A 25,264-nucleotide genomic window follows, 5' to 3' on the forward strand; every position below is an offset into this window, starting at 1 on the left:
TGCCACAATAAATGCTAGGGATTTTAATAGTTGTACCGGTTAATAACGCGGATGTTTTTCAATAGATGGAGTTACACATATGTTGATATATATGCAATATGATATGTATGCTATTTTGTTGTATTGATAGCAAGCTTCAAAACTTCATATGTCAAATTTTCTGGGAGTGTTAACATCATAGATATTTTTACACTTAAAAATGTTGAATTTCGTGCCCAAAAAAAGAGCATTTGTGGGAGGTTTTAATTCATTACTTTATTTTGAAGAAAAGTGCTGCTGAAAGTTATCGGATACTTTGGGAAGCTTATGGTGAACATGTTCCATCTCAAGATACTTGTGAATGTGGGTTTAAATGCTTTAAAAGTGATGATTTCGATGTGAAAGACAAAGAAATTCAGGTCAACCGAAAAAGTTTGAAGACCAACAATTATAAGCATTATTGGATGAAGATGCGTGTCAAACTCAAAAACAACTTGCAGAAAGATTAAATGTTGTCAGCAAAACAATTTCCAATCATTTACAAACACTGGGAAAGATTTTAAAGGAAGGAAAATGGCTGCCACATCAAGTGAACAAAAGACAAATGGAAAACCAAAAAGTCATCAGTAAAATGTTGCTTCAATGGCACGAAAGAAAGTCTTTTTTGCATCAAATTGTGACTGACGATGAAAAGTGGATTTATTTTGAGAATTCCAAATGCACAAAATCATGGATTGATCCAGGCCAACCATTAACACTGACTGACTGCAAGGCCAAATCGCTTCTGCGTTTGGTGGGATCAGGAAGGTGTGCTGTATTATGAGCTTCTAAAACCAGATGAAACCATTAATACTGATTGCTACCGACAGCAAATAATCAATTTGAACCATGCTTTGATCGTGAAATGACCAGAGTGGTCCAGAAGACACAGCAAAGTAATTTTGCTTCATGATAACGCACCATCACACACTTCAAAACCAGTTAAAGACATGTTAAAAGATCTTGCCTGGGAAGTATTAACCCACCCGCTGTATTCACCAGACCTTGCTCCTTCAGATTACCACTTGTTCTAATCGATGGCACACACACTTTCTGAGCAGCACTTCAAAACGAACAAAGAAGTGGAAAATTGGGTTTCTGAATGGTTTGCCTCAAAACAAGAAAAGTTCTATTGGGAGGGTATCCACAAATCACCTGAAAGATGGGGGCATGTGTAGCTAGCGATGGACATTACTTTGAATAAGGCACTTTTGATGTTTCTCTTGAAATTATCACATTTTCTTTGATTACAAAATCCACTATTATTAACCGGTACACCTAGTATGTCTTTTTCTGGACTTAAAGCTCTCTATTCTGTCTGTCTTGCTTCTCTAGGAACTTGGATGTTAACTACCATGAATTCTAATCCAAGAAGCAAAAACCTAAGGCTGAGATTCAGGGATGTTAAGTGTATCCGGAGTGAGGAAGAAGATGAATATGAAATATACGAACCTCTACCATCTACATCCATGACTACACGGAAAATGCGAGAGTTTCCAGAAAGCCAAGGTGAAGGAGATTCTGCTGAATATGATTACCAGGATCAACTGGCTTTATCACTTGGAATTAGGTCATTCAGAAATTCATCACTGAATCAGGAAGATGAGTTCAATCTTACTGCCCTAGCCCTGGAGAACAGCTCTGAATTCATTCCTCCAAGTAATGATACAGCTGCTGATTCAAATTCTTCTTCCCCAAGTGACATTAGCGGGCTCATTGACAATAAGTTTGCAGAACCTAACAAAACCCTTCCTCAGCCTGAAACCACCACAGCTGGTCCCCAGGTGGGGCCCGGCTTAGGAAAGAACTCAGTTCTCAGCCCTTCCGCAGCAGAGCATTCCAGCCCTTACTCTGAAGACCCTGTGGAGGATCCTCTACAGCCAAAGGTCATAGGGACAAGCCTCCTACCGCTTGGTGCAGAAGGATTCAGAAGCCAAGGACATGCTCAACGTAAGAGATTCGAGGCAAGACACAGGTTCTCCCAGATGAAATTTCTAGGACATAAAACCAGGGGACATTTAAGCCAAGGCAACTCTTCTTCCATAATGGGGCCCTGGAAGGAGCTTCCCAGTGATCTGTTACTCTTAAAACACAAGACTCTATCTAAGGTTTTGAATGAGAAATGGCATTTGGTTTCTGAAAAAGGTAGCTATGAAATAATCCCAGAGGCTGATGAAGACATGGCGGTTAATAAGCTGTGGAACAGCCCCCGGAATGCCTCAAAGACGTGGGGAGAACACATCCTTCTTACCAACAAGCATGGAAAGCAAGATGGCCACCCAAAGTTTTCTGGAATTAAGCATAAATTTCTACAAACAAGACCTGGAGGAAATAGTAGAGTGAAGAACAGCACTTTTCTCATTCGGACACGAAAAAAGCCTGCACACCGCGCTCCTCTCTCTCCAAGGAGTTTTCCCAGAGGAGAGGGCAACCTCACCCTTTCAGACGGCCTTCCCAAGGCCAATGAGACGTCTCTTCCCACAGACCTCGTTCAGACATTCCCCCGTGGGAATCTTAGCCTGGCAGCCTCACTTCCTGACCATAATCACAGTCTCCCAGACAGCACCGGTCAGACAAGCTTCTCGCCAGACGTGTATCAGACAATGCCCCCGGAACAGCTCTACCAAATGTTCCCGAGTCAAGACTCTGATCAAACGCAGTTCCCTACAGGCCCCAGTCACGCAGCTTCTCCAGAGCCTGGCCAGATGCCTGACTATGATGGAGGAACCCAGTCCTTCCCTACCAACACTGGACAAGTGTCCCCTTCCTTAGAACATGAAGTCTGGCAGACAACCATCCCTCCAGAACTTAGTCAGATGACCCTTCCCCCTGACCTCGGCCAGATGACCCTTCCCCCTGACCTCGGCCAGATGGCCCTTTCCCCTGACCTCGGACAGATGATCCTTCCCCCTGACCTCGGCCAGACGACCCTTCCCCCTGACCTCGGCCAGATGGCCCTTTCCCCTGACCTCAGCCAGACGACCCTTCCCCCTGACCTTAGCCAGACAACCCTTTCCCCTGATCTTGGCCAGACGACCCTTCCCCCTGACCTTGGCCAGACAACCCTTTCCCCTGACCTGGGCCAGGAGACTCTCTCTCCAGACTTCAGCCATGCAACTCTCTCTCCAGACATCACTCAGACAGGCCTTCCTCCTGATCTCAGGCAGACATCACCTCCTCCAGACCTTGCTCAAACAGCCCACAATTCCGAATCCAGTCCATCCTCGCCTCTTCCAGAATTTGATCATACTTTCCCTTATTCAGACTTTGGTCAGATGCCATCTCCACAGCCATCTCCTCCACTCTATAACACCTTTATAACAAGCGAACTGAATCCAGCAGTTGTGTTTGGCTTCAGTGGAGAAAATGGAGAGCACATCGAGATCATACCGAGGAAGAAACAAGAGAGCAGTGAAGAAGACGCTCGTGAAATAGACCTTGTGGCCTACGATGACCCTTACCAAACCGATATTAGGATAGACATCACCTCCTCCAGAAATCCGGACCACATTGCAGCATCGTACCTCCGCAGCAGCAACGGGAACAGAAAATATTACTACATTGCCGCGGAAGAAATATCCTGGGATTATGCAAAATATGCACAAAGGTTTGGCCAGTGTTTTCATCTCTTCTCATTTTTCCACTATTGCCAGAAAAGTAATTTCAATAGTCCAAGGAGATAATTCTGGGCAAACTAGCTAAGCATAAATTTGTTCCCCTGCTGCAGCTTGGTGCCAGGTAATCTGTGAGGCACTGGGAATAAAACCGTGAACTAACTAGGCACAATCCCTACCTCATGGGGGTTTTCCTCTAGTGGCAGGTCAGATACTAATAGATAATCGCACAAATATGTGATACATACTTTACTGTATATACTATAAAAATGCTATAACGCTATAGGATTTTACTATATGTACTATAAAACTACTATAGAAATGGAGGAATGCTATACAGAGATCTGACCTAGTCTAAAGGCTCATGGGAGGACTTACCTAAGAAATAATATCTGAGCAGGCAGCTGGATAGCTACTGGCTTGTGTTTTCAGTCATTTGTATTTTCATTCATTTGCTCATCAAACATGTGTTAAATATCTTCTCTATGCTACATGCTATATTCAGAAACAGAGACCATTTCCTAAATTCTTTGAATGGTCTTTCACTTGTTCTTGTAAACAAATACTATCAATATCATCTCAGTGAAATGGATAACGAAGACACCGGTGAGGTTCCAGAGGACACCATATACAAGAAAGTAGTTTTTCGAAAGTACCTGGACGGCACTTTCACCAAACGGGACCCTCGGGGAGAGTCTGAAGAGCACCTTGGCATTCTTGGCCCTGTCATTAGAGCCGAGGTGGATGACGTTATCCAAGTAAGTCATTCCCACCAGCACCGGAGGGCTGTAAAGGCGATGGTGGCGGGAGAGAGCTATGTGTGATTTAGTTATTTTCTTTTTTTAAAAACTATATTTTTATTGATTTCAGAGAGGAAGGGAGTGGGGGAGAGAGAGAGAGAGAGAAATATCAATGATGAGAGAGAATCATTGATCGGCTGCCTCCAACACACCCCCTAGTGAGGGATCAGGCACACAACCCAGGCACACGCCCTACTGGGAATCCAACTGTGGCATCCTGGTTCATAGGTCAATGCTCAACCACTGAGGCACACTGGCCGGGTGAATTTACTTATTTTCCAAAATCTTATCTAATAATAGAGTAATATGCAAATTAACCATCACTCCGCGACAAAATGGCAGCGCCCATGGCCATAAGATGGCGGCGCCCAGTCCTCTCAGGCCCACCGAAGTCCCCCAGTCCCAGAGAGGGCTACCGCTGAGAACAGGCAGCATGCGACCCAGGCTGTTGGCCTGGGAGATGGCACACACACACCCCCACACACACGTGATCTCCCAGCCGCGACCTGGGCAGTAGCCTGGGATATGGCGCGCACCCCTGGCGTGATCTTCTCCCAGCCTCTACCTGGGCAGTGGCCTGGGAGAAGGCACACACTCCCCCACTTGATCTCCCAGCTGCGACCCAGGCAGTGGCCTGGGAGATGGCGCACACCCCCACATGATCTGCTCCCAGCTGAGACCCAGGTCCCAGCTGGGAGCAGATCGTGGGGGTGGGGGGAGGTGCACACAGTCTCCCAGGCCACTGCCCAGTCACGGCTGGGAGCAGGAGAGCGCATTTGGGGGTGACCGGGCTTTCAGGGGAGGGCAGTTGGGGATGATCAGGCTGGCAGGGGAACAGTTAGGGGGTGATCAGGCTGGCAGGCAGAAGCAGTTAGGGGTAATCAGGCAGGCAGGGGAGCAGTTAGGGAGCCAGCAGGCTGGCAGGCAGAAGCAGTTAGGGGTAATCAGGCAGGCAGGCGAACATCCCCCAAGGGGTCCCAGATTGTGAAAGGGATGTCTGACTGGAGGGGTTCCAGATTGGAGAGGGTGCAGGACATCCCCCGAGGGGTTCCAGATTGGAGAGGGTGCAGGTTGAGCTGAGGGACACCCCCCACCAGTGCATGAATTTCATGCACCGGGCTTCTGGTTAATAAATAATGACATTTCTTCTCAAAGACAGTTGCCAAGTATTTGGCAGTCCCCGAGAAAAAAATAATCTTATGATTCAATTTCTCCCTCTGCTAAGCTCCTGCTTATTCTATGAGGACTATTCCGTTCCCCCTAGGAAACTTCCTTTAATTCCCTCGACCCTTTCTAAACATTCAGCCGAGTTGCTCCTCCCAGGCACTTCTCTCCAACCCGTTCACATGTGATGTACGACACCTTTTGTCCCCAGAGTTTAACTTGAATTCACAGGTGCAGTCCCTCTTCCCCAGCAGGCAGAAAGCTTCTTGTGACAAATCCAAGCCTCATGACTTTCAGATCCAGAGCTCCTATCAGCAGCATTGCATCAGTAGATAAGGCCAATAATTTTGCTTTGAGCGAGGAACAAGCATGGTTTGGTATTTCTGGGGGAAATTGCCTGGACCCTATCTCGCAGGATGCTAGTAAAAGTTAGAGGAAATAATGTACATAAGTTCGGTGGCAACTGGCATTTTGTTAAGCTGAAGTGTGTTGTGGATCATTGTTTTTCCTAGGTTCGTTTTAAAAATTTAGCATCCAGACCATATTCTCTTCATGCCCATGGGCTTTTCTATGAAAAGTCGTCGGAGGGAAAGAATTATGAAGATGAGTCTCCCGAGTGGTTTCAGGAAGACAATGCTGTTCAGCCAAACAGCAGCTACACCTACGTGTGGCACGCCACCGGGAGAGCAGGGCCCGAGAACCCCGGCTCTGCCTGCCGGGCGTGGGCCTACTACTCAGCGGTGAACACGGTAGGCACGGCATCAAAGTGTTGTCATTCCCCTAACTTATAACCCAAGTCTGCTAAATGGAAGGTGAAGATTACTTCTTGTTTTCTTTTGGATGTTTTACTTTTATTTTTTAAAATTGATTTCAGAGAGGAAGGGAGAGGGAGGGAGAGATAGAAACATCGATGATGGCAGAGAATCACTGATTGGCTGCCTCCTGCAGGCCCCCTAATGGGGATCAAGCCCACAATCCTGGCATGTGCCCTTGACCGGAATAAAACCTGAGAACCTTCTGCAGGCCGACGCTCTATCCACTGAGCCAAACCAGCTAGGGCTGGAGATTATTTCTTGCTAAATGTTTGTCTTGCTCTCTGTGTAAGGATGGTGGCCAACACCCCACAGCTACCATAGCAGGGCCCTCCCTGCAGACCTACAGAGATGACGGTGAGAGGGAAAGGGGTGCTCAGTGAACAGGGGTGAGGGATACTGAGAGGGCTGGCCCAGTCAGAGGGACTTCCTGGATAGAGGAAGGTATTTATTTGCAATTTCCTGGGTGAGTATTAGCTTTCTGCTCCTCTTTCTCTGTGGGCGAACTGCGACGTCAAGACCCTTCCTTCTTGGGATGGCAGGGAGAGCACCGGCCTCGATTCCAGTTCCTACCCTGTCACCCACTGCGTGGCCCTGGGCACGTTACTCGACCTCTCTCAGCCTCGGTTTCCAAAGTTAAAAATGAGATAACAACAGTACATCACACATAGTTGGTCATATTTGTTTAATAAGTGAGTTCATTTCACCATATAGGATTGTTGTCAGAATTGTATGAGGGGCTATAGGCAAAATATTTAATATAGTAGTAAATGCTCACTAAATAGTATTTGTTATAGCATCAATATCTTATCATCATTATCATGACTACCGTGTCCAGATAAACGACTAAGCAAAGGAAGGGGATCTGAGTGCCATAGAATTAGATGGGTAAGATCCAGCTCTATGAAGCCACTCATTTATACTCTCACAGTCAGGCCTCTAAGAAGGTTCCCTCTTCCACGTGATCAACGATTGATCGCCGGAAGAGCAGGGAGAATGCCGAGAGGGTGTGCGCTCCATTCCTCCCGCTGTCTTTCAGGAACGGGACATCCACTCGGGCCTGATAGGCCCCCTCCTGATCTGCCGGCGAGGAACCCTGCACAAGGAGAGCGGGATGCCCGTGGACAGGAGGGAGTTTGTCTTGCTTTTCATGGTCTTTGATGAAAAGAAGAGCTGGTACTACGACAAGAAACACCAGAGTTCCTGGAGACGCGGATCCTCGGAAGGAAAAGCCTCCCACAAGTTTCACGGTATTTTCCTCTGATTTGATCTGATCTGGGAGCTCTGGGTGACAGGGACACCTGCCCTTAGGTCTCCAAAGATTAGGCAGGAGATGCTTCTGAGGAACCAGGAGCGACCACTCAGCCAGGTCCCTACACGTCTCGGAGGGCTGGGGGCCCAGCAGGTGACACTCCTGTTGAAGAAACGCGGAGGGTCTGAAGGAGGCACGGCGCTGCTGGGAACAGACCCAAACCACAGCCATGCGCCAGCGCGCCTCAGTTAAACATGCACTGACGAGGACTTAGCATCGTTCGGCAGTTTAAGTGCTTAATAGACTGTTTGCTGACCTTTAAAGGAAAATTAGGTCTCCAGGAGAAGCACCCACGTGTGCTTTCTAAAGTAACAGCTTCGGCATTCAGCAGCCCCCGGTGGCACCGAGCACGCGTGAATGAAACAGGCAGCCAAACGCTCTCAGCTCCTCTCCCTCCAGCAGCTCACTGGCTTGGCTCCTGAAACTCCGCAGCGTGCCTTCCATTTTAGAAGAATGAACAACAAAAACGTCCCTCACTTTAGTCCCAGTTATCATTTAGTCCTTTATCATTGAAATGTGGTAGTATTTTTAAGGTGATCCGATGTATCAGGTGCTTTACACACACACACACACTCACACACACACACACAAACTCACACACACAAACTCTCACACACACACACTCACACACTCACACACAAACATTCTCACACACACACACACACAACACTCTCTCACACACACATACTCTCTCGCACGCACACACACACATTCTCTCGCGCACACACACTCACACACACACACACTCTCTCACACACACACACACACAGTCACACACACACACTCTCACACACACACACACTCTCACACACACACACACACTCACACACACAAACTCTCTCTCACACACACACACTCACACACACAAACACTCTCTCACACACACACAAACACTCTCTCACACACACACACACACAGTCACACACACACACTCTCACACACACACACACTCACACACACACACACACACTCACACACACAAACTCTCTCTCACACACACACACTCACACACACAAACACTCTCTCACACACACACAAACACTCTCTCACACACACACACACTCTCTCACACACACACTCACACACAGTCTCACACACACACACACTCTCTCTCACACACACACACACACACACTCTCTCTCTCACACACACACACACACACACACACACACACTCACACACACACTCACACACACCACTGAGGGGCGAGTGGGTAATTCTCAGAACCCTGGACATCCAAGCTGGGAGGGGGCAGAGCAGCTGTCGTCTGACTGAGAGAACCAGCATGAATACTGCGGCTGTGGGTGCTGTAGAGATGAATCCGACCTAACTTGGCCTGGTTCTGTCTCTGACTTTAGGGGGCCTGAGGGTGGCATGCTGCACACCCCCTTACTTACTCCCTTTCCTCCAAACACTGGAGTCCCCTTATCTGACCTATTAGCAGCAAAGGAGAATTCAAACTGTAAAAGGAAAGGCCGCATGGGTAAAGCACAGAAGAGGCCGTGGGAAGTCCGGGGAAGAGAAGGATCAAGTCCTGGGAGAGGAGCTCGCCCACACGCCGGCTGCAGGCTGACGTGGGAGCTGGTGGAGAGGGAGCCCCTCCCAGGTCCTCACGGCCTCTCTCCCGTGCACACACCTTCTAATGGGTTTTTCCCTCTGTCCTTCCAGCCATCAATGGGATGATCTACAAGCTGCCTGGCCTGCGAATGTACGAGCAGGAGTGGGTGAGGTTGCACCTGCTGAACCTGGGCGGCTCCCGGGACATCCACGTGGTTCACTTCCACGGCCAGACCCTGCTGGAAAACGGCACTCAGCAGCACCAGCTCGGCATCTGGCCCCTGCTGCCCGGTAAGCCTCTGGGCCTGGAAAGAGGTCCTGGCTAACCCACGGCCAGAGGAGGCCACCAGCATCCCCAAGTCCCCCTCAGCCCCCCTCGGCATTCACTGCTGAGGGCCGAGCATGGGCTCTGCGTGGATCCTGGCAAAGCCACACCCAGCGCGGCACACCGGGTGTGAGAAGCCAGCGGGCGCTCGCACTGCTTGCCGCACCGGCTGACAGTGTGGCCCGACTCCATTCAGCAGAGGAGCCGTGTCCCCTGCAGGCTCCCCCAGCCAAGGCGGCCACGCCGTGGGCTTACAGGCGGAAGGAACCCCACGGGGTCAGGCAGGGTGCGGAGGGAGGGGAGACGTTTGCCAGGGCTGCGGGGAGGGGTGGGGGTGGGGGGTCTTGATTTCTTGAATTCTACTCCTCACTCTATCACCCTGATATCTTTGGGCAAGTGACTATAGGATACTTCATCTCAAACTGACTCATGAGGCGGTTTGGAGGAAAAAAAATTCTTTTTTTAAATGATTATAAAAGCTAAAGAATAACAGGGGTATTTAGAGCTCTTTGTGTGCAGAATAATAAGGTTTAAACCAGTGATGGCGAACCTATGACACACGTGTCAGCACTGACACGCGTAGCCATTTCTGATGACACGCGGCCGCTGAGGCAGCCGCATGCCGAGGATGAAACATTTGCTGCTCCTGAGGATGAAACATTTGCGAAATAATGTTTTTTCCTCAAAGTGACACACTACCCGAGTTATGCTCAGTTTTTTGGCGAAGTTTGACACACCAAGCTCAAAAGGTTGCCCATCACTGGTTCAAACAAACTAGTCACCTAAAAGGATTCTTATGTGCCAATGCATTGTTTGTAGGTGTGTGTGTGTAGGTATGTGTATGTGTGTGTGTGTGTAGGTATGTGTGTAGGCATGTGTGTGTAGGTGTGCAGGTGTGTGTGTGTAGGTATGTGTGTGTGTAGGTGTGTGTATAGGTGTGTGTGTGTGTGTAGGTATGTGTGTGTGTAGGTGTGTGTATAGGTGTGTGTGTGTAGGTATGTGTATGTGTAGGTATGTGTGTGTGTAGGTGTGTGTGTGTGTGTGTGTGTAGGTGTGTGTGTGTGTAGGTATGTGTGTGTAGGTGTGTGTGTAGGTGTGTGTGTGTGTGTGTGTGTGTGTGTGTAGGTCTGTGTATAGGTGTGTGTGTAGGTGTGTGTGTGTAGGTATGTGTGTGTGTAGGTGTGTGTGTAGGTGTGTGGGTTGTGTGTAGGTATGTGTGTAGGCATGTGTGTGTAGGTGTGTAGGTGTGTGTGTGTATAGGTGTGTGTGTGTAGGTATGTGTGTGTAGGTATGTGTGTGTAGGTATGTGTGTGTGTAGGTGTGTGTATAGGTGTGTGTGTAGGTATGTGTGTGTAGGTGTGTGTGTGTGTGTGTGTGTGTGTGTGTGTGTGTAGGTGTGTGTGTAGGTGTGTGTGTGTGGGGGTGTGTGTGTAGGTGTGTGTGTGAGAAGGGTGATGCCCCTGGTTCTCAGCTGTGGTGGGCACAGGGAACCCAGGAAGCCAGCTAAGCATCCAGTGTGTTAGCAGAGGTCTGCACGCTGCTGGGAAGCTCGGGGAGGCATCCCGGGCAGGACTCTGGGTGGGGAGCTGCCCTGTGAGTCAGCCTCCGGCGGAAGCACAGACGTCCCCATGGGCCCGTTTTGGCTAAGGGTCTGGAAAGGGAGAGTTCTTGTTTGCTTTCAACGTGCCCGTGACTCACTAATAAAGCCCGTTCTATTGAGATCAGGGACCGAGGGGACTGAGTCGAACACACTCCTTACTTGTGACCAGGGAGACCAGGCCAGCCGGCCGCCCAGGAGCCCAGGAGAAGCCCTGAGAAGCTGGGCTGGGCTGGCCGTCTGCATCTCAAGCCCAAGTATTTCGTCCCTGAGGGGAAGCCTGGACATCTTTTTAGGGTTTGAGGGGGGCGACCATCAGCCTTTCATTTTTACTCACAATCTTGTTCGAGGGGACATCAGCTTTTCATTGTCACTCCCCGGCTGGGAAATGCTCCCAGCGGCAGCTGGCGGGATTGAAGTACTAACTGGCAGTAGGTAATAGCCAACGTGAGCGTGGATAAGCAGAGGTTTCAGAAACTCATTCTTCCCGTGGTGTTCTGAAGCAAGTTATGCATGCTCCACCCACATGTGTAAACTTTATCAAACATTTGAAATGTGGCGATGTTTTATTTTAACTTTCTCATGTGAAAACAGAAAAGCCAGTGGGATGGAGAGAGGGAAAGGAAAGATGAACAAGCGTTCGGGGCCCAGGGATGGGTCACTCGAGGTTGTTCTGATCCTTAGGACCATGAAGCTGTGTTGTGTGTGGGTTAACTCATAACATTCTGTTCAGATAAATGGAAGCTCCTTTCCAGTAAGGGATGCTGGAGATTTTTTTAAGTTCTGGGTGATTTATTTGTCGTGTGTGTGTGTGTGTGTGTGTGTGTGTGTGTGTGTGTGTGCTGTTTTGATCTGTTCGTTACACCTCTAGTCCTGCCTAGAAATGAATAGACAACTCTTAAGTTCTATCCTAAAGCTCCCTGGGATGCAGTGATATTAGGATCCTTTGACCACTGCCTAATAGTAACCTGTTAATCTTTGAGTATGTAATGTTGTCCTTCACTCTCTATTTTAGGTTCATTTAAAACTCTTGAAATGAAGGCATCCAAACCTGGCTGGTGGCTCCTAGACACGGAGGTCGGAGAGAACCAGAGAGCAGGGATGCAAACGCCATTTCTCATCATAGACAGAGGTATCAGCCAAGAGCCGCGGGGCCCTGCAAGCAGGAGAGTCCTGTTGCTAGAATATTGCTGACGTTTAGACAGGAAATATTCAACTCGGAGCTCTGATGACAAAGGCACAATCTATCTGTGGCACTAGTGCCTTCGCTCTGGCCACAGTCTGATTATACTGCACACATCAGTCATCCAGGAAACTTAAACTAAATGGTTCGGCCCAAAGGCATTCCTCCCAGTTGGAGAGCCAACATACAGCAATCTCCTTCATGATGTGTGACCCCTGGCAAGTGCATATAATAAATCCTACGGGCTCCTCGCACAGAGGAGGAAAAGATACGAGGAGCTCAACAATCCCCAAGAGAGTCCCTGGACTTGGCATCCCAGAGCTCTGGACAAATTTCCATCTGTCTGTCCGGCCAGCCAGCCAGCATGGATCAAGCACCTGCTGAGTACCAAGCACTGGGTCAACATCCAGATAGTGCAGTGGTTGGCGCTCCCTTAGCTGGTATTCCTTCCCAGGGATGCAATCAGGACCTAAATAACCCTGCGGGCTAGGACTTAATGTTGTAAAGTGGTTTATTTTAAGATATAAGCAGATGGAAATTGGTTTAAAAACAAATTGCATTTCAGGATTTCGGTTATTTTCAGATAGGGGGTCACTGTTTCTATTAAAGTACCAGTCTTGTTAGTGCACTTACTGTTTTAGGATCGGATGCATTTCAGTCAGTGCTATGCAAGGTAGGTAACGGTATCTAATTACTGACCCACCACAGGTATCATCTCTAGCCGTAGAGGTATACGTTGTTAAATGTATCTTCTCAGCAAACATTATTCGTTGTCCTGGTTTTTTGTAGAATGTAAGATGCCACTGGGACTAAGCACAGGCGTGATAGCTGATTCACAGATCAAGGCGTCGGAGTTTCTGGGTAAGGAGCAGCAGCGTAGCCTGTGAGAGACGCCTCCCCGCGTTGTGCAGGATACAGCCTGCACAACCACGCAGGCCAGCCGGGCCTGGAGCATCTGGGGCCTTGCTCCTCTCCAGGCTTTCCTCTACCACAACACGGCACAGCAGCTCCATTTGGGGTGCTTCTCGGTAAAGGAAGAAGCGCCGTGGCAGGAGATAAAGCCTATTGGCACTCCCTTATTGCCGCCCCCCCTCTGGTGTATGATGTTCCCAAAGACTCTCTCCCAGGAAAGACCAAGAGCGTGGTCCCTCTCCATAGGCAGTCTGACCTCTCAGCAGACTGGGCAAGAGGACTCAGCTTGCTCGTACGACCATTGTGCCCTTTTCCGAGACTCTCTCCATTCATTCCCATTCTGGCTTGGATCACACATGCTGTTCCAGCCAGATTCACGGGGCCTCTTCGGGCACGTGTTAGAGTCCCCATTAATAGGACCCTTTGCTGTGCCCACCACTCATCGATTCAAGAAACTTTGTTGATCCCCCACTGTGTGTCAGGAACTCCTCCTAACTGTCTTCACTGCTCAGAGCCCTTCCCAAGATCAAAGGGTCAATTGCAAGGGCCTGTGAAGCTCCCATAAATCCCTCCCATGTCTTCCTGGTAGGCAGGCACACTCAACAGCGGCCACGGTAATTTACATAACTGAGAGGAGAGAAACATGGCCTGTATCCAGGAAAGGGGGTGGGTGGCAGGTGACAGCTGACCAAGAACAGACCTGAAGCCAAGCTTTCGTCATCCTGAGCTAAGTCGGGAAGTGAGCCTGTGCCACCTGCCTGGCCTTCTAACTGCACAAGAAGGTCCTCCGGGATCTGGTTTTCCACTGGGACTGAACTCACTTGAGAAATTTCTAAGTGTGGGTGTGTTTTTTTTTTTAAATTCAGAATACATTTTTTTCTTCCTTTGGATTTAGGTTATTGGGAGCCCAAATTAGCAAGATTAAACAATGGTGGATCATATAATGCATGGATGACAGAAAAAAGTTCAGAATTTGACTCTAAACCTTGGATCCAGGTATGACATTTATCTGATAATATTTACTGTTATCTATATATATAAAAGCCTAATATGCAAATTGTCCCGTCGGGAGTTCAACTGGGAGACCAAGAGTTCGATAGCTTGCTATGATGTGCGCTGACCATGAGGGGGCGACGCGGACTGAAGGAAGGCCCTGGCTGGCAGCCAGAAGGCCCTGATCGGCCCTGATCACTGGCCAGGTCTAGGGACCCTACCCGTGCACAAACTTTGTGCACTGGGCCTCTAGTTGTAATAATAAAAGTGACACTGATTTAATAACTTCTTGTTGTTCCTTTGCAATGTTGTTAGGGGAAATAGCAATTACTAGGCACCAGGTAATATTCTAAATAGATAACACCCTTAAAATGAACCCTATGAGGTTGGTTCTAGTAACATCCCATTTTACAGATGAAAAAACTGAGACACAGAGGGGTTAACTAACTTCCCAGTGTCATGTACAGCTTGTTAGTGGTTGAGCGGGGATTTAGGTCCTCTGTGCTCAAATACAGACTGCATTTTATTCGTTTGCTAAGTAAAACCTGAGGTGTTGGCTCTTTAGTTCTGAAGAATGCTGGTTGGTTGCTCAATGAATTAAGGTGGCGTGTGACTTGTGGACAAGGACAGTTCTGTTCAGTGGCTTTGCTATGTTGCAGGTGGACATGCAAAGGGAAGTCCTGTTCACAGGCATCCAGTCCCAAGGCGCCAAACACTACCTGAAGTCCTACTACACCGCTGAGTTCCGCGTGGCCTACAGCTCCGACCAGACCAACTGGCAGATTTTCAAAGGGAACAGCACAAAGAACGTGATGGTCTGTGTGCACGTCTCTTTCCAAGTCTTCATACTCATCCGATGGTCACTATGACTGTGACCATGACTCTTTGCTTTTGTAAAGGCATTAGAAACACGAAGGGCTTTCTTAGGGCCTAATGAAGGAAAGTGTAAAATGATGGGTCTGTATATTACAAATTAAAGGGATAAGCCTGACTCCTGAAATTTCAAAACTCCACAAAACTTTTTAAAAACCACTTTATCATCAAACAAAATACTAGGCTTTTCAGATTGGCAGATGGTGTACAGCAGCGTAGAGTATCTATCTGATCTGGTGCCTTAAGGGGCTCACGCTAAAAATATGCCATCAAGAGTTCTGATGTTACCAATTTTTTTTCCAATTTCCTATATTCTCTATAACTAACTTTCTATATTATCACTTAGCTATTTCTAGGATAGATAAGAAAAATCGTAAATGATGGTTCTTACTAATCAGTATCAGACAGAGAACATAGATTTCAGTGAGAGTCTCTAGCTCAAAGAATTTTACATCTAGATTCATGAGGGATATTGGTATGTAGTAGTTTTATTTTTTTGTACTGTCTTTTCTGGTTTTGATATCAGAGTAATACTAGCTTCACAAACTAAATTGGGAAGCATGCTCTTCTTTCCTATTTTGTGGAAAAGATTGTCCGGAATTGGTGTTAGTTCCTTAACCATTTGGCAGAATTCACCAGTGAAACCATGTGGGCCTGGAGATTTCTCTCCCAGAAGTTTTAAGATTACAAATTAAATTTCTTCAGCAGTTACAGGCTTTTCAAATTATCTATTTTATAGTGGGTGAGTTGGAGTAGTGTTTTTTCAATGAGTGCATCCATCTCCTCTAAGTTGCTAGATTCATGTCTGGAGTTGCTCGTACGTCCCTTATCATCCTTCTGACGTCTGCGAGGTCAGTGGTGAGACTGCCTGCTCACGTCTGGTGCTGGTCATTTGCGTCTCTTTTCCTTCCGCTTTGTTAGTCTTGTTAGACATTTGCCTTTTTTAACATCTTTTCAAAGAACTGGCTCTTTGCATCATTACTCTTACCTACCGTATTTCTGTTTTCTGTCTTGCTTACTTAGATGCTTAATCTTCCCCTATCTCTGTTTTGGCTGCATATCTCTGATGCTGCTCTGGCAGGGGAAGTGGATGGGGCACAGCCTCCTCCTGCCAGGGTGGTCTAGCCCAAGTTGCCCACCTGACAGGGACACCTCCTCTTTGCTGCTGGTGGGATGAGATGCTCTCCATGGACACTGCAGCGGTGGGAGCCCTGGTAGGAGCTGGGCCCCCACCTGGCCTCCGACACACCCCAGTGCGGGCGCGAGGTGCTCATCACAGTTCACGCCCATGGAAGTCAAGGCTCTGCCCTTGGCCTCGCTGCTGTTGGGTGAGGAGAGGCCATAGTTGTTTCTGTGGAGCTGAGCTGGCCGGAGGACAATGATCACCTGAAAGAGCTCTGTCTGCTGGGCTGCCCTCTCTCAGTGCTGAGGCTAGAGAAAGCAGGGCTGTGCTGGGGCTGTTTGTGTCTGTGCTCATTGGTGTTTCTGGTTGCTGGCTTCTTCTCTTCCAAGTCTGGGGGCTGTGGGGCAAAAAGAAACCAGGGAGCCCATGACCGTGTTGTTCCTAGGGTCCTAGAATTCTAGCCAGTCTGCCTTCTCTCCCCCTTCCAGAGCGTTCTTGTGTTTTTATTGTACTTAACAGGAGGAATGGGGAAAGGTACACCTATACCATATTCCTAAAGTGGAAGGATCCTTAAATATTTTCTAAGACCATATTGATTTAGTTCTGGCCACATGAAAACTTAACGTCACAATATTAAATTACACCAAAATTTCACTATAAAATCACTTTACAGAGAATGTTTGCATAACTAAGCTTGTCTCTTTTCCTCTAGTATTTTGATGGCAACTCCGACGCCTCTTCAGTCAAAGAAAATCGGTTTGATCCGCCGATTGTGGCAAGATTCATTAGGGTCTATCCAACCAGATTCTACCACAGACCTGCCCTGCGCTTGGAGCTGCAAGGCTGCGAGGTTAACGGTGAGGAACCGCCATGCGTGACCGTCTCACCACCGCTCAGAGGCCAGGTTGGGAGGTGCGGGAGAAGGGGGAGGACTTTTAGTTCTCTTCATCACGTAGGCTCCTGAAACAACGTTTGGGAAGCAGAGGTTCCACTCAGGTAAACGCTCATGGTCACTCAGAGGGACACAGGTTCTCCCGGCCAGGGGGGGGCGGGGGCCATCTCAGTGAGCAGCACCTGACCCCGAGGGAGGGTCCCAGGTGAGAATGACCTCCTGCAGCCCATTTCCCATAGAACTGAGATTCAAACTAGGCCTGGCTCTTCCCAAGTCCTCGAGGACACTCATGTGATAACAGTATCTAGCCACGTTCCCGGCATGCATCAGAGTCCAATGAGTGGTTTTGCCATCTAAGTCTGCTTCCCTACTTCCTGAAACCTTGACCAGGCTCTGTGTCGTTTCACATCCCATGTAGGACCCACGCCTTTTCTATGTTAAGCTGCTATTTTTCAGAGGATGTAATGTGACCTGTGGTACAATGAGATGTAGGGAACCACATGTGGCCATAATAAAATTCTACCATGTAGAACAACGATGTTTGAAAGTCATAATAACTATGCTCCTTCTCTGTCTCTTCAAGTGGTACTTTCCAAAATTGTTCACTGCAAAACACATACAGAAAGTAATACCTGACATGGGCCTGGGGTAATAGAATAAAGTAGCTGACCCAGGGCTTGGCTGACCCAGACCCCACCTGGCTACTCACGACTAAGGGGCGGGAGAGCCCAATATATAGGCACACCTGAAACACGCTGTGGCACGCCTGTTGGGAAGCCACAGCGCCTTCTCTTGGGGTGGAGGGAAGAGCTACACTCATGGTGAAGAATGCAGCTGAACCTTGGAATCAGCTTCTTATCCAAGCAGGCAATGTTACATATACTCTTGATATTCACGAGGGATGAGTATATGAGCATTGTGCCAGTGCCCAGATAGCAGGGGCCTGTACCATCTCCCATGAAATACTGCTTTTGTACAGGCAGCGGCACTCCTCGGAACAGCTCCATAAATCAGTGTTTTCCTCCCACATGGTGTCTGATGGAAGCGGTAGTTTGATCAGCTCGTAGAATCAAGCTGACTCCCTAAAATGGGCCAGTCAGCTCTGTTCATCCATCCGGCTGATTGTTGTGATGGTTGCTTTTGCCGGTACTCTGAGGAACAGTATTCCTTCTCTCCTCTGCCCACAAAATGGGGTACAGGGAGTGCTGGCCGTGCGTGCTAATCCCGTTACTTTTCTCTCAACAGGATGCTCCACCCCACTGGGTATGGAAAGTGGGAAGATAGAAAACACGCAAATCACAGCCTCCTCGTTTAAAAAGTCCTGGTGGGGAGATTACTGGGAGCCCTTCCGTGCCCGCCTGAATGCCCAGGGCCGTGTGAATGCCTGGCAAGCCAAGGTAAATATCCCTGTTAACACAATCCTCTCAGCTTCCAGAAGAAATCAAAGGAACATGGGGGACCGGGGAAGCCAGACAGCACCCCTGTTTCTGCAGGCTGTGATCCTGGGCCTGAAGACTAGCGTGCCTGTTAACTTGAGAGCTTTCTTCTAACACTGACTCAGAGAAGTTATTCATCATCTTTGCAGTTTGTCTAACCTTAATTTAGACCAGAGGTGGGCAAAGGCCAGGTAATAAATATTTTGGGCTTTGTGAGCCATACATTTCCTGTCAAAACTACTCATCTTTCATTGTAGCAGGAAAGCAACCATAAACATTATCATGGCTGTGTTCCAATAAAACTTTATTTACAAAATCAGGCGGTGGGTCAGATTTGGCCTTGGGCTGTAATTTGCAAATCCTCTTTGAGATAACTTACATTAGCAATAAGTGATTTAGATTTCCAACATCTTCTCTTCCTTTCCCCCACCATGCCCCAACTTAGCAATATTTTTCATTTTCTTAAGAGTGCCATTAAAATTCTTTTGTTCCAATTTTTCTGAGAACTTTGTGACATTCCTTTAGACCAAGCATGTCAAACTCACAGCCACATGCCTCAAGGCATGCGGCCTACCGGCTGCAGTTGGAAATGCTTGCTTTAGACAATTGGCCGAATAGTAAAATGCTGCAAAACCAGGGATGTAAAACAGTGATCTGAGTTGGAGAAACAGCTTTTTTATTGCCCCTCATATTACCCACACAGTTAGTCAGGTGACAGTTTTAGGGTAACTTAATAACTGACTCACTTTTATTGCACTCTTCAACTGACCTGATACATCAGAATGACATCAGAAATTAGAGCAATCCCATCAACCAATTTAATCCAAGTTCCCTATTTTCTCTCCTCCAAATTCCCTCCCTTAAGGTACCCACACTGCAATTCCCTGGACAGGCAAGCCTTGGATGGTGGCTGCCCAGCCGCCCAGGGCCGCCTGAGGCTCAGGTAACCAGGGCTGGCCGAGGGCTCCCTTGCTGTGAGAGGGGGCAGGCCTGGCTGAGGGACCACACCCTCCAGTGCATGAATTTTCATGCACTGGGCCTCTAGTAAAATAATAGTTAATAATGTCACATTACATTTTATTTATGTAATTTTTAAAAATCATAAAAATAAGAGTAAAAGGTTAAGGAGAGAGAGGAAGAAAGGTGTTTCCCAGATGACCCTTTAGATCTGTTTATGGCGCAACCTTGTCCCCCCCGCACCCTCTATGGTACAGCCTTTTAAAAATAAAACTTGCTCTGAATACAATTTGCTCTTAGTCTTTGTGAAATAATAAAGGCTCCAAAGAGGAAATGCTCATTTTAATGTTTAATGCTGTCATTTTAAATCTGGAATTCTAGGTCACAATTATTTGTTTCACTTAACCTGTTAGCATGAAATGTGTTTATAGGGTCTCTTTAGAGAGAATGAAAATCTAAGCTAGACATATGTAGGCATGCATGCAGCTGGAAGGGTCTCTACCCCTTCTATGCCTATAAAAAAAGTTATGCCTAGAAAACCCCTCTAGCTACTTATATTCTGCATCACGAGTACCACCTTGGTTTGAAGACACACTACGATATCACCAAATGCCACTTAAAGGGTATAACAGAATTAATAAAAACCATCCAATACAATACTTTTAATCCAATTAATTTTCTCTAAAGATATATAAGGTATATGACTATATACATATGCATGTGTATACATATGTGTATACAGGCATGCACATCTGAGTGATGTTGAGACAAATAGATCAATATTAATTATTTCATTATTTCATATAGAACCGAATGAGACTATGGGGCTTGATAAATCTCCCAGAATTGAAAATTCATCTCAGATTACTCTAAAGCTCAATCTTTCCTCTGATCCTCCTCCTCCACATGCATAACCCCAAGCCTGTAACTAGGCATTTCATTTGGCCAGAGGCAGGACAGTTACTGTGCACATCAAGCCCTCGGTGTAGCTTTATCAGGTCTCTCAAATATTTTATGTATCTGAAATATCTGAAAAGAAGAAATTGAACTATGTCTCCTATTGGGCATTAGCAATGGGAAGGAAAGTGGGCTTTTCTAAAATAAATACAGGATATTATTCCATTCTTTTCCAGGTAGCCCTTCAGTAATCAGTAACATCATCATAGCATTTAAACCAACTTGCTTACCAGAATAACACTTAAAGATAATTTATGGGTTTAATATTTTTCCCAAGTCAATTTCATTTACTTGTTTATTTAACAAATATTTAATGAACTCCAGCTGTGTGCCCTGCTCTGTGGTAAGTGCATAGAAAGAAAACTCATCAGTCCCTGTCCTCAAAGACGAAGAGATACAAAGATGGACCCAAATCATGACTGCATATGTGTGAACGACTCCGGAAGAAGTTAGCACACGTGCTGCAGCAACAAACAAATGGAACAGAGAAGGCTTCAAGGAGACAGGGCGTCATAAGGGATGAGACAGAAAAGAAACGTGTGGAGCTCTGGCATTTCTGAGTAACTTGGTCTAAAAAAGCAAAGGTCTGGCATCTGTCTTACCCATGTGTTCTCCTCATGTTCACAGGCAAACAACAACAAACAGTGGTTACAAATCGATCTGCTCAAAATCAAGAAGATAACTGCGATCGTTACACAGGGTTGCAAGTCCCTCTCCTCTGAAATGTACGTGAAGAGCTACGCCATCCACTACAGTGACCAGGGAGTGGAATGGAAACCTTACAGGCAGAAATCCTCCATGGTGGACAAGGTACAGGGCGGTGTCCGGGCAAAAAGGAAGCCGTTAGAAAACTGTGCTGTGATGTGAATGGTACCTTGCCTTTGCAAATAGCTCTTTGCATTGGACAAATATGAGCTGGCATGGCCCCCTCTAAACCCTAGCTCTGCCTGGGACCATGCACATTGCCTCTCTGCTTTGACTGAGCCACCTGTGAAGCAGTGAGAACAAAACTCCAGGGTCTGGTGTGAAACATCCTTACCTCTGATCAAGAGAGATGGAGCGTGGGCTGCTGTTGACTTAAACACTTATTTCCCACACTCCTGGAGGCTGGGTACCAATCAGGGTTTGGGCCCTGTCAGGTTCTGGTAAGAGCCTCTTCCTGTTATGTCCTCATGTGGCCTTCCTTATTGAGTCCACGCAGAGAGAGCTCCCAGGCCTCCTCCCCGCTTCATTATGTGTATTAAGTCCATTTAATTTAATCCTAGTTACCTCCCAAAGGCCCCACCTCCTAATACCATCCCACTTATCCTATATAATAAAAGGGTAATATGCAAATCGACCAAACGGCAGAATGACCAGTCACTATGACACACACTGACCACCAGGGGGCAGACGCTCAACACAGGAGCTGCCCCCTGGTGGTCAGTGCGCTCCTACAGGGGGAGCGCCGCTCAGCCAGAAGCCCTGAACTGGGCTCATGGCTGGCGAGCGCAGTGGTGGTGGCAGGAGCCTCTCCCACCTCCGCGGCAGCGCTAAAGATGTCCGACTGCCAGCTTACTCTCCATGGGGAGCAGGCCTAAGCTGTCAGTCAGGCATCCCCTGAGGGATCCTGGACTGCAAAAGGGTGCAGGCTGGGCTGAGGGACCTCCCTCCCCCCTGAGTGCACAATTTTGTGCACTGGGCCTCTAGTTTGATGTAAAGTATCAAAGTTTATATGTGAATTTTGGGAGGACACAAACATGCAGTCCATAGAGGGGTCCAGAAACTCTACCACTGCATTAGCGTTGCCTTGGAGATGTTTGTTATTCGTGACTGATCACACACCCGTGGCCGTAAGATAACCAGCCCCTGGGTTGGTTGTTTCTTTTGTTTGGTTTGGTTTGGTTTATTTCTCACTGTACCAGGATGTCCTCCTAGCAGGATAAGCATCATTGTCAGAAACAAACCGTGGTTTAGCTTCTGCTGTGTGTGAATCACGGGGAACTTGCTGGGGATGCAAAAAAAACAAGCAAAAAAAAAAAAAAAAACCCACAAAAAAACGGAGCAGGGACACAGTTTAGCTGGAACTACAGGGTATATCCAAAAAGGAGGACTATAGACGCATGGCTGCATTTTATTTTAAATATTAATAAGAGCTAACCATGTATTGGTGCCACTATCTGTCCCTTACTAGGCACTTGTTGTATGTTTACAGACTTCTGTTAGTTCTGACAACTTCTATAAGGTAAAATTTTATTATCCCCATTTTGCCAATGAGGAATCGAGAATCAGAAAACTTAAGTAACTGGCTCCAAGTCACTCAGCAGCAAAGAGCCTGAGGGCAGAGCTGGGCTTGTAGCTGCCCCATACACCCATCAAACGCTTTCTCTTCCCCTGCGTCAACTCAGATCCCTGGGGAGCAGACTTCCTAACGAGGCCTGTCTGCAGTGGGGTTTCACTGAGGGTCATCTCCGTGTTAATGTTGTCTGAGTTCTTGGATGCCTTCGGTTTGAACAAAAATAACTTTAAAATTAACTGTAAGATTTGTATACTCATTATACTACCATTAAGGATTTTCTCATCTTCTGCTTTCAGATTTTTGAAGGAAATAGTAATATCAAGGGGCACGTGAAGAACTTTTTCAACCCTCCAATCATTTCCAGGTTCATCCGTATCATTCCGAAAACGTGGAATCAAAGCATTGCCCTTCGCCTGGAGCTCTTCGGCTGTGATATTTACTAGAATTGAGTATTCAAAGAGACAGGAAGGACTCTTAAACACATCAAGCCACTTAGAGTGGGCAATGTATTTTATAGCTATGTTAAATCCTCTATTAGAGAATACAATTTTATATGTGAAGTTTTTATAATGTAACTCCTGGCTACCATTAATTGAGATGATAGCTGTTATTTTTGCATTAATTTGAATGTAAGTGGGAAAATATCAAGAACCAACAAGAAAATGGCTTATCTTTCACAATGATTAAATATGCTCTATAAAGTAATATTCTATTCAAGTAGTTAACATGCTTCACCATAGTTCTTTTAAACCCTGAACATATTAATAAAAGAGATATTAATTTTTAAAACCATACCTGGGTAGCTGTCACTCCTACATTTTTCTTTAAAAAATACACACAATGGCCCAGTCGGCGTGGCTCAGTTGTTGAACATTGACCTATGAACCAGGAGGTCATGGCTAGATTCCCCATCAAGGGCACATGCCTGGGTTGTGGGCTAGATCCCCAGTGTGGGGCGTGCAGGAGGCAGCCAATCAATGATTCTTTCTCATCATTGATGTTTCTCTCTCTCTTCCTCTCCATTCTTCTCTGAAATCAATAAAAAATATATTTTAAAACACACACACACTATGTTTTAAGAGTAAAGGAAACAAATGAGATTTTTTAATGTTGACTTTCTTGACAGTGGAGAGAAAAGCAATCTTATCATGTGAACGAAGAATGCTTCAAATTCCCTGTCGTACCCACATGACAATGGTTTTTTTGACTCTCCCCCTCCCCCGCCACAAGGAAAACTCAAGCATATTCTCAGCAGTCCCGTTGGCCTTGTGAATCTGACCTGCTCTCCCTTGAGCTGATGGCACAATACGGATGTTCAGTATCCGGAATCACTAGACATAGAACTTGGAACTTTGGCTTCATTCCAGCTGACGTTTACATGGCACTGTTTCAAACAAAGGCTCGCCTAAGGGACAGCTGGTACCCACTGGCCCAATGCAGCTATTCCTGTCAGTCCTGGCCTCTGGCCAATTGAATGCTCTGTGGTCACTCTGTTGACGTTCTTAATAATTTTTAACAATGAGTCCGACATTTGCACTTTGCAATAGGTCCTTCTTCTGTAGAAATGGGTGGGATCTCTTATTATCTACAGAGGTATAACAGATAGAAGCAAGGAAGTCATGCTGAGTAGCAGGGAAGGGGAGAGATGAGAATGGAGCAGAGATCCAGCTTCATTACCCACTGCATAAAAAGAAAGGGCCATGACGTTTCAACCCCCTGCCTGGGGCCATCGCTAGTTCGAGTCAGAGGTGAAACTGGAAACCAGATGATCAGACTCTCAGACTCTCCTTCAGTCTGGTTTCTGTTCCATAAAATGGAAATGATAATGATAACGATTATGATTCATCCTCCCCAGACAGGTCGACATGAATATTAATATGAACTATTAATTGATATGAAAATTACTTTGGAGATCAATAAAATGTTTGGGTTATACCTGATTCGTATAGAAATGTTAAAACTGCTTTTATTTTGAAATAAAACCATGTCTTTTTATTCCTCTCTTTGAAGTCATTTAGATGAAATTACAACTTGTGGCATCTCACCGACATAACATACTCCACTCTTCGTTATGTAATAACTGGTTGCTATGGGAAAGACATGAGTGACTCACAGTGGACTCATGACTTGGAAAAGGAAACAAACAGATACAACCTGAGCATTATTCATCCCTGGAGATGAGAGTCGGGAAGGAGAGGCCATGAGTGTATCGTACATACAAAGGGTCAGAGGAAACACGGCATTAGTTCTCCGGGATTTTTTCAAGTTGTTAAGAGGAATTACAAACTTCGTGACACTTTAATCACTATCTTTTGAGTTCAGAACCATTGGGGCAAACTCAGCCAGGCACTGTGATGGGCATTGTGGGGGAGAGAATAAAAGAATAAATAAAGCACACCACGCTGGCTCTTCAAGCACTTGTTGCCTCGTTGGTTGGATAGAGAATACAAGCTTAGGAAGC

General features: G+C 46.8%; 1 protein-coding gene across 1 annotated transcript in view; it reads left to right on the top strand.

Annotated features, from left to right (window-relative positions):
• The window catches only part of F5 (coagulation factor V), a 62,233-nt gene extending 38,636 nt beyond the window's left edge, over nucleotides 1–23,597 (top strand). The window contains exons 13-25 of the mRNA XM_054712162.1: nucleotides 1,354–3,625; nucleotides 4,216–4,390; nucleotides 6,109–6,345; nucleotides 7,448–7,658; nucleotides 9,389–9,568; nucleotides 12,215–12,331; nucleotides 13,172–13,243; nucleotides 14,190–14,290; nucleotides 14,947–15,102; nucleotides 16,996–17,140; nucleotides 18,421–18,572; nucleotides 21,153–21,335; nucleotides 23,100–23,597. Of these exons, the coding sequence (XP_054568137.1) occupies nucleotides 1,354–3,625; nucleotides 4,216–4,390; nucleotides 6,109–6,345; nucleotides 7,448–7,658; nucleotides 9,389–9,568; nucleotides 12,215–12,331; nucleotides 13,172–13,243; nucleotides 14,190–14,290; nucleotides 14,947–15,102; nucleotides 16,996–17,140; nucleotides 18,421–18,572; nucleotides 21,153–21,335; nucleotides 23,100–23,246 (4,148 nt within the window). The 3' untranslated portion in view covers nucleotides 23,247–23,597. The remainder of the gene's footprint in view (nucleotides 1–1,353; nucleotides 3,626–4,215; nucleotides 4,391–6,108; nucleotides 6,346–7,447; nucleotides 7,659–9,388; nucleotides 9,569–12,214; nucleotides 12,332–13,171; nucleotides 13,244–14,189; nucleotides 14,291–14,946; nucleotides 15,103–16,995; nucleotides 17,141–18,420; nucleotides 18,573–21,152; nucleotides 21,336–23,099) is intronic.
• The last annotated feature ends 1,667 nt before the right edge of the window (nucleotides 23,598–25,264 follow it).

This window comes from Eptesicus fuscus, chromosome 22 (genome assembly GCF_027574615.1).
Source record: "Eptesicus fuscus isolate TK198812 chromosome 22, DD_ASM_mEF_20220401, whole genome shotgun sequence".
In the NCBI taxonomy this organism is placed as follows: domain Eukaryota; kingdom Metazoa; phylum Chordata; class Mammalia; order Chiroptera; family Vespertilionidae; genus Eptesicus; species Eptesicus fuscus.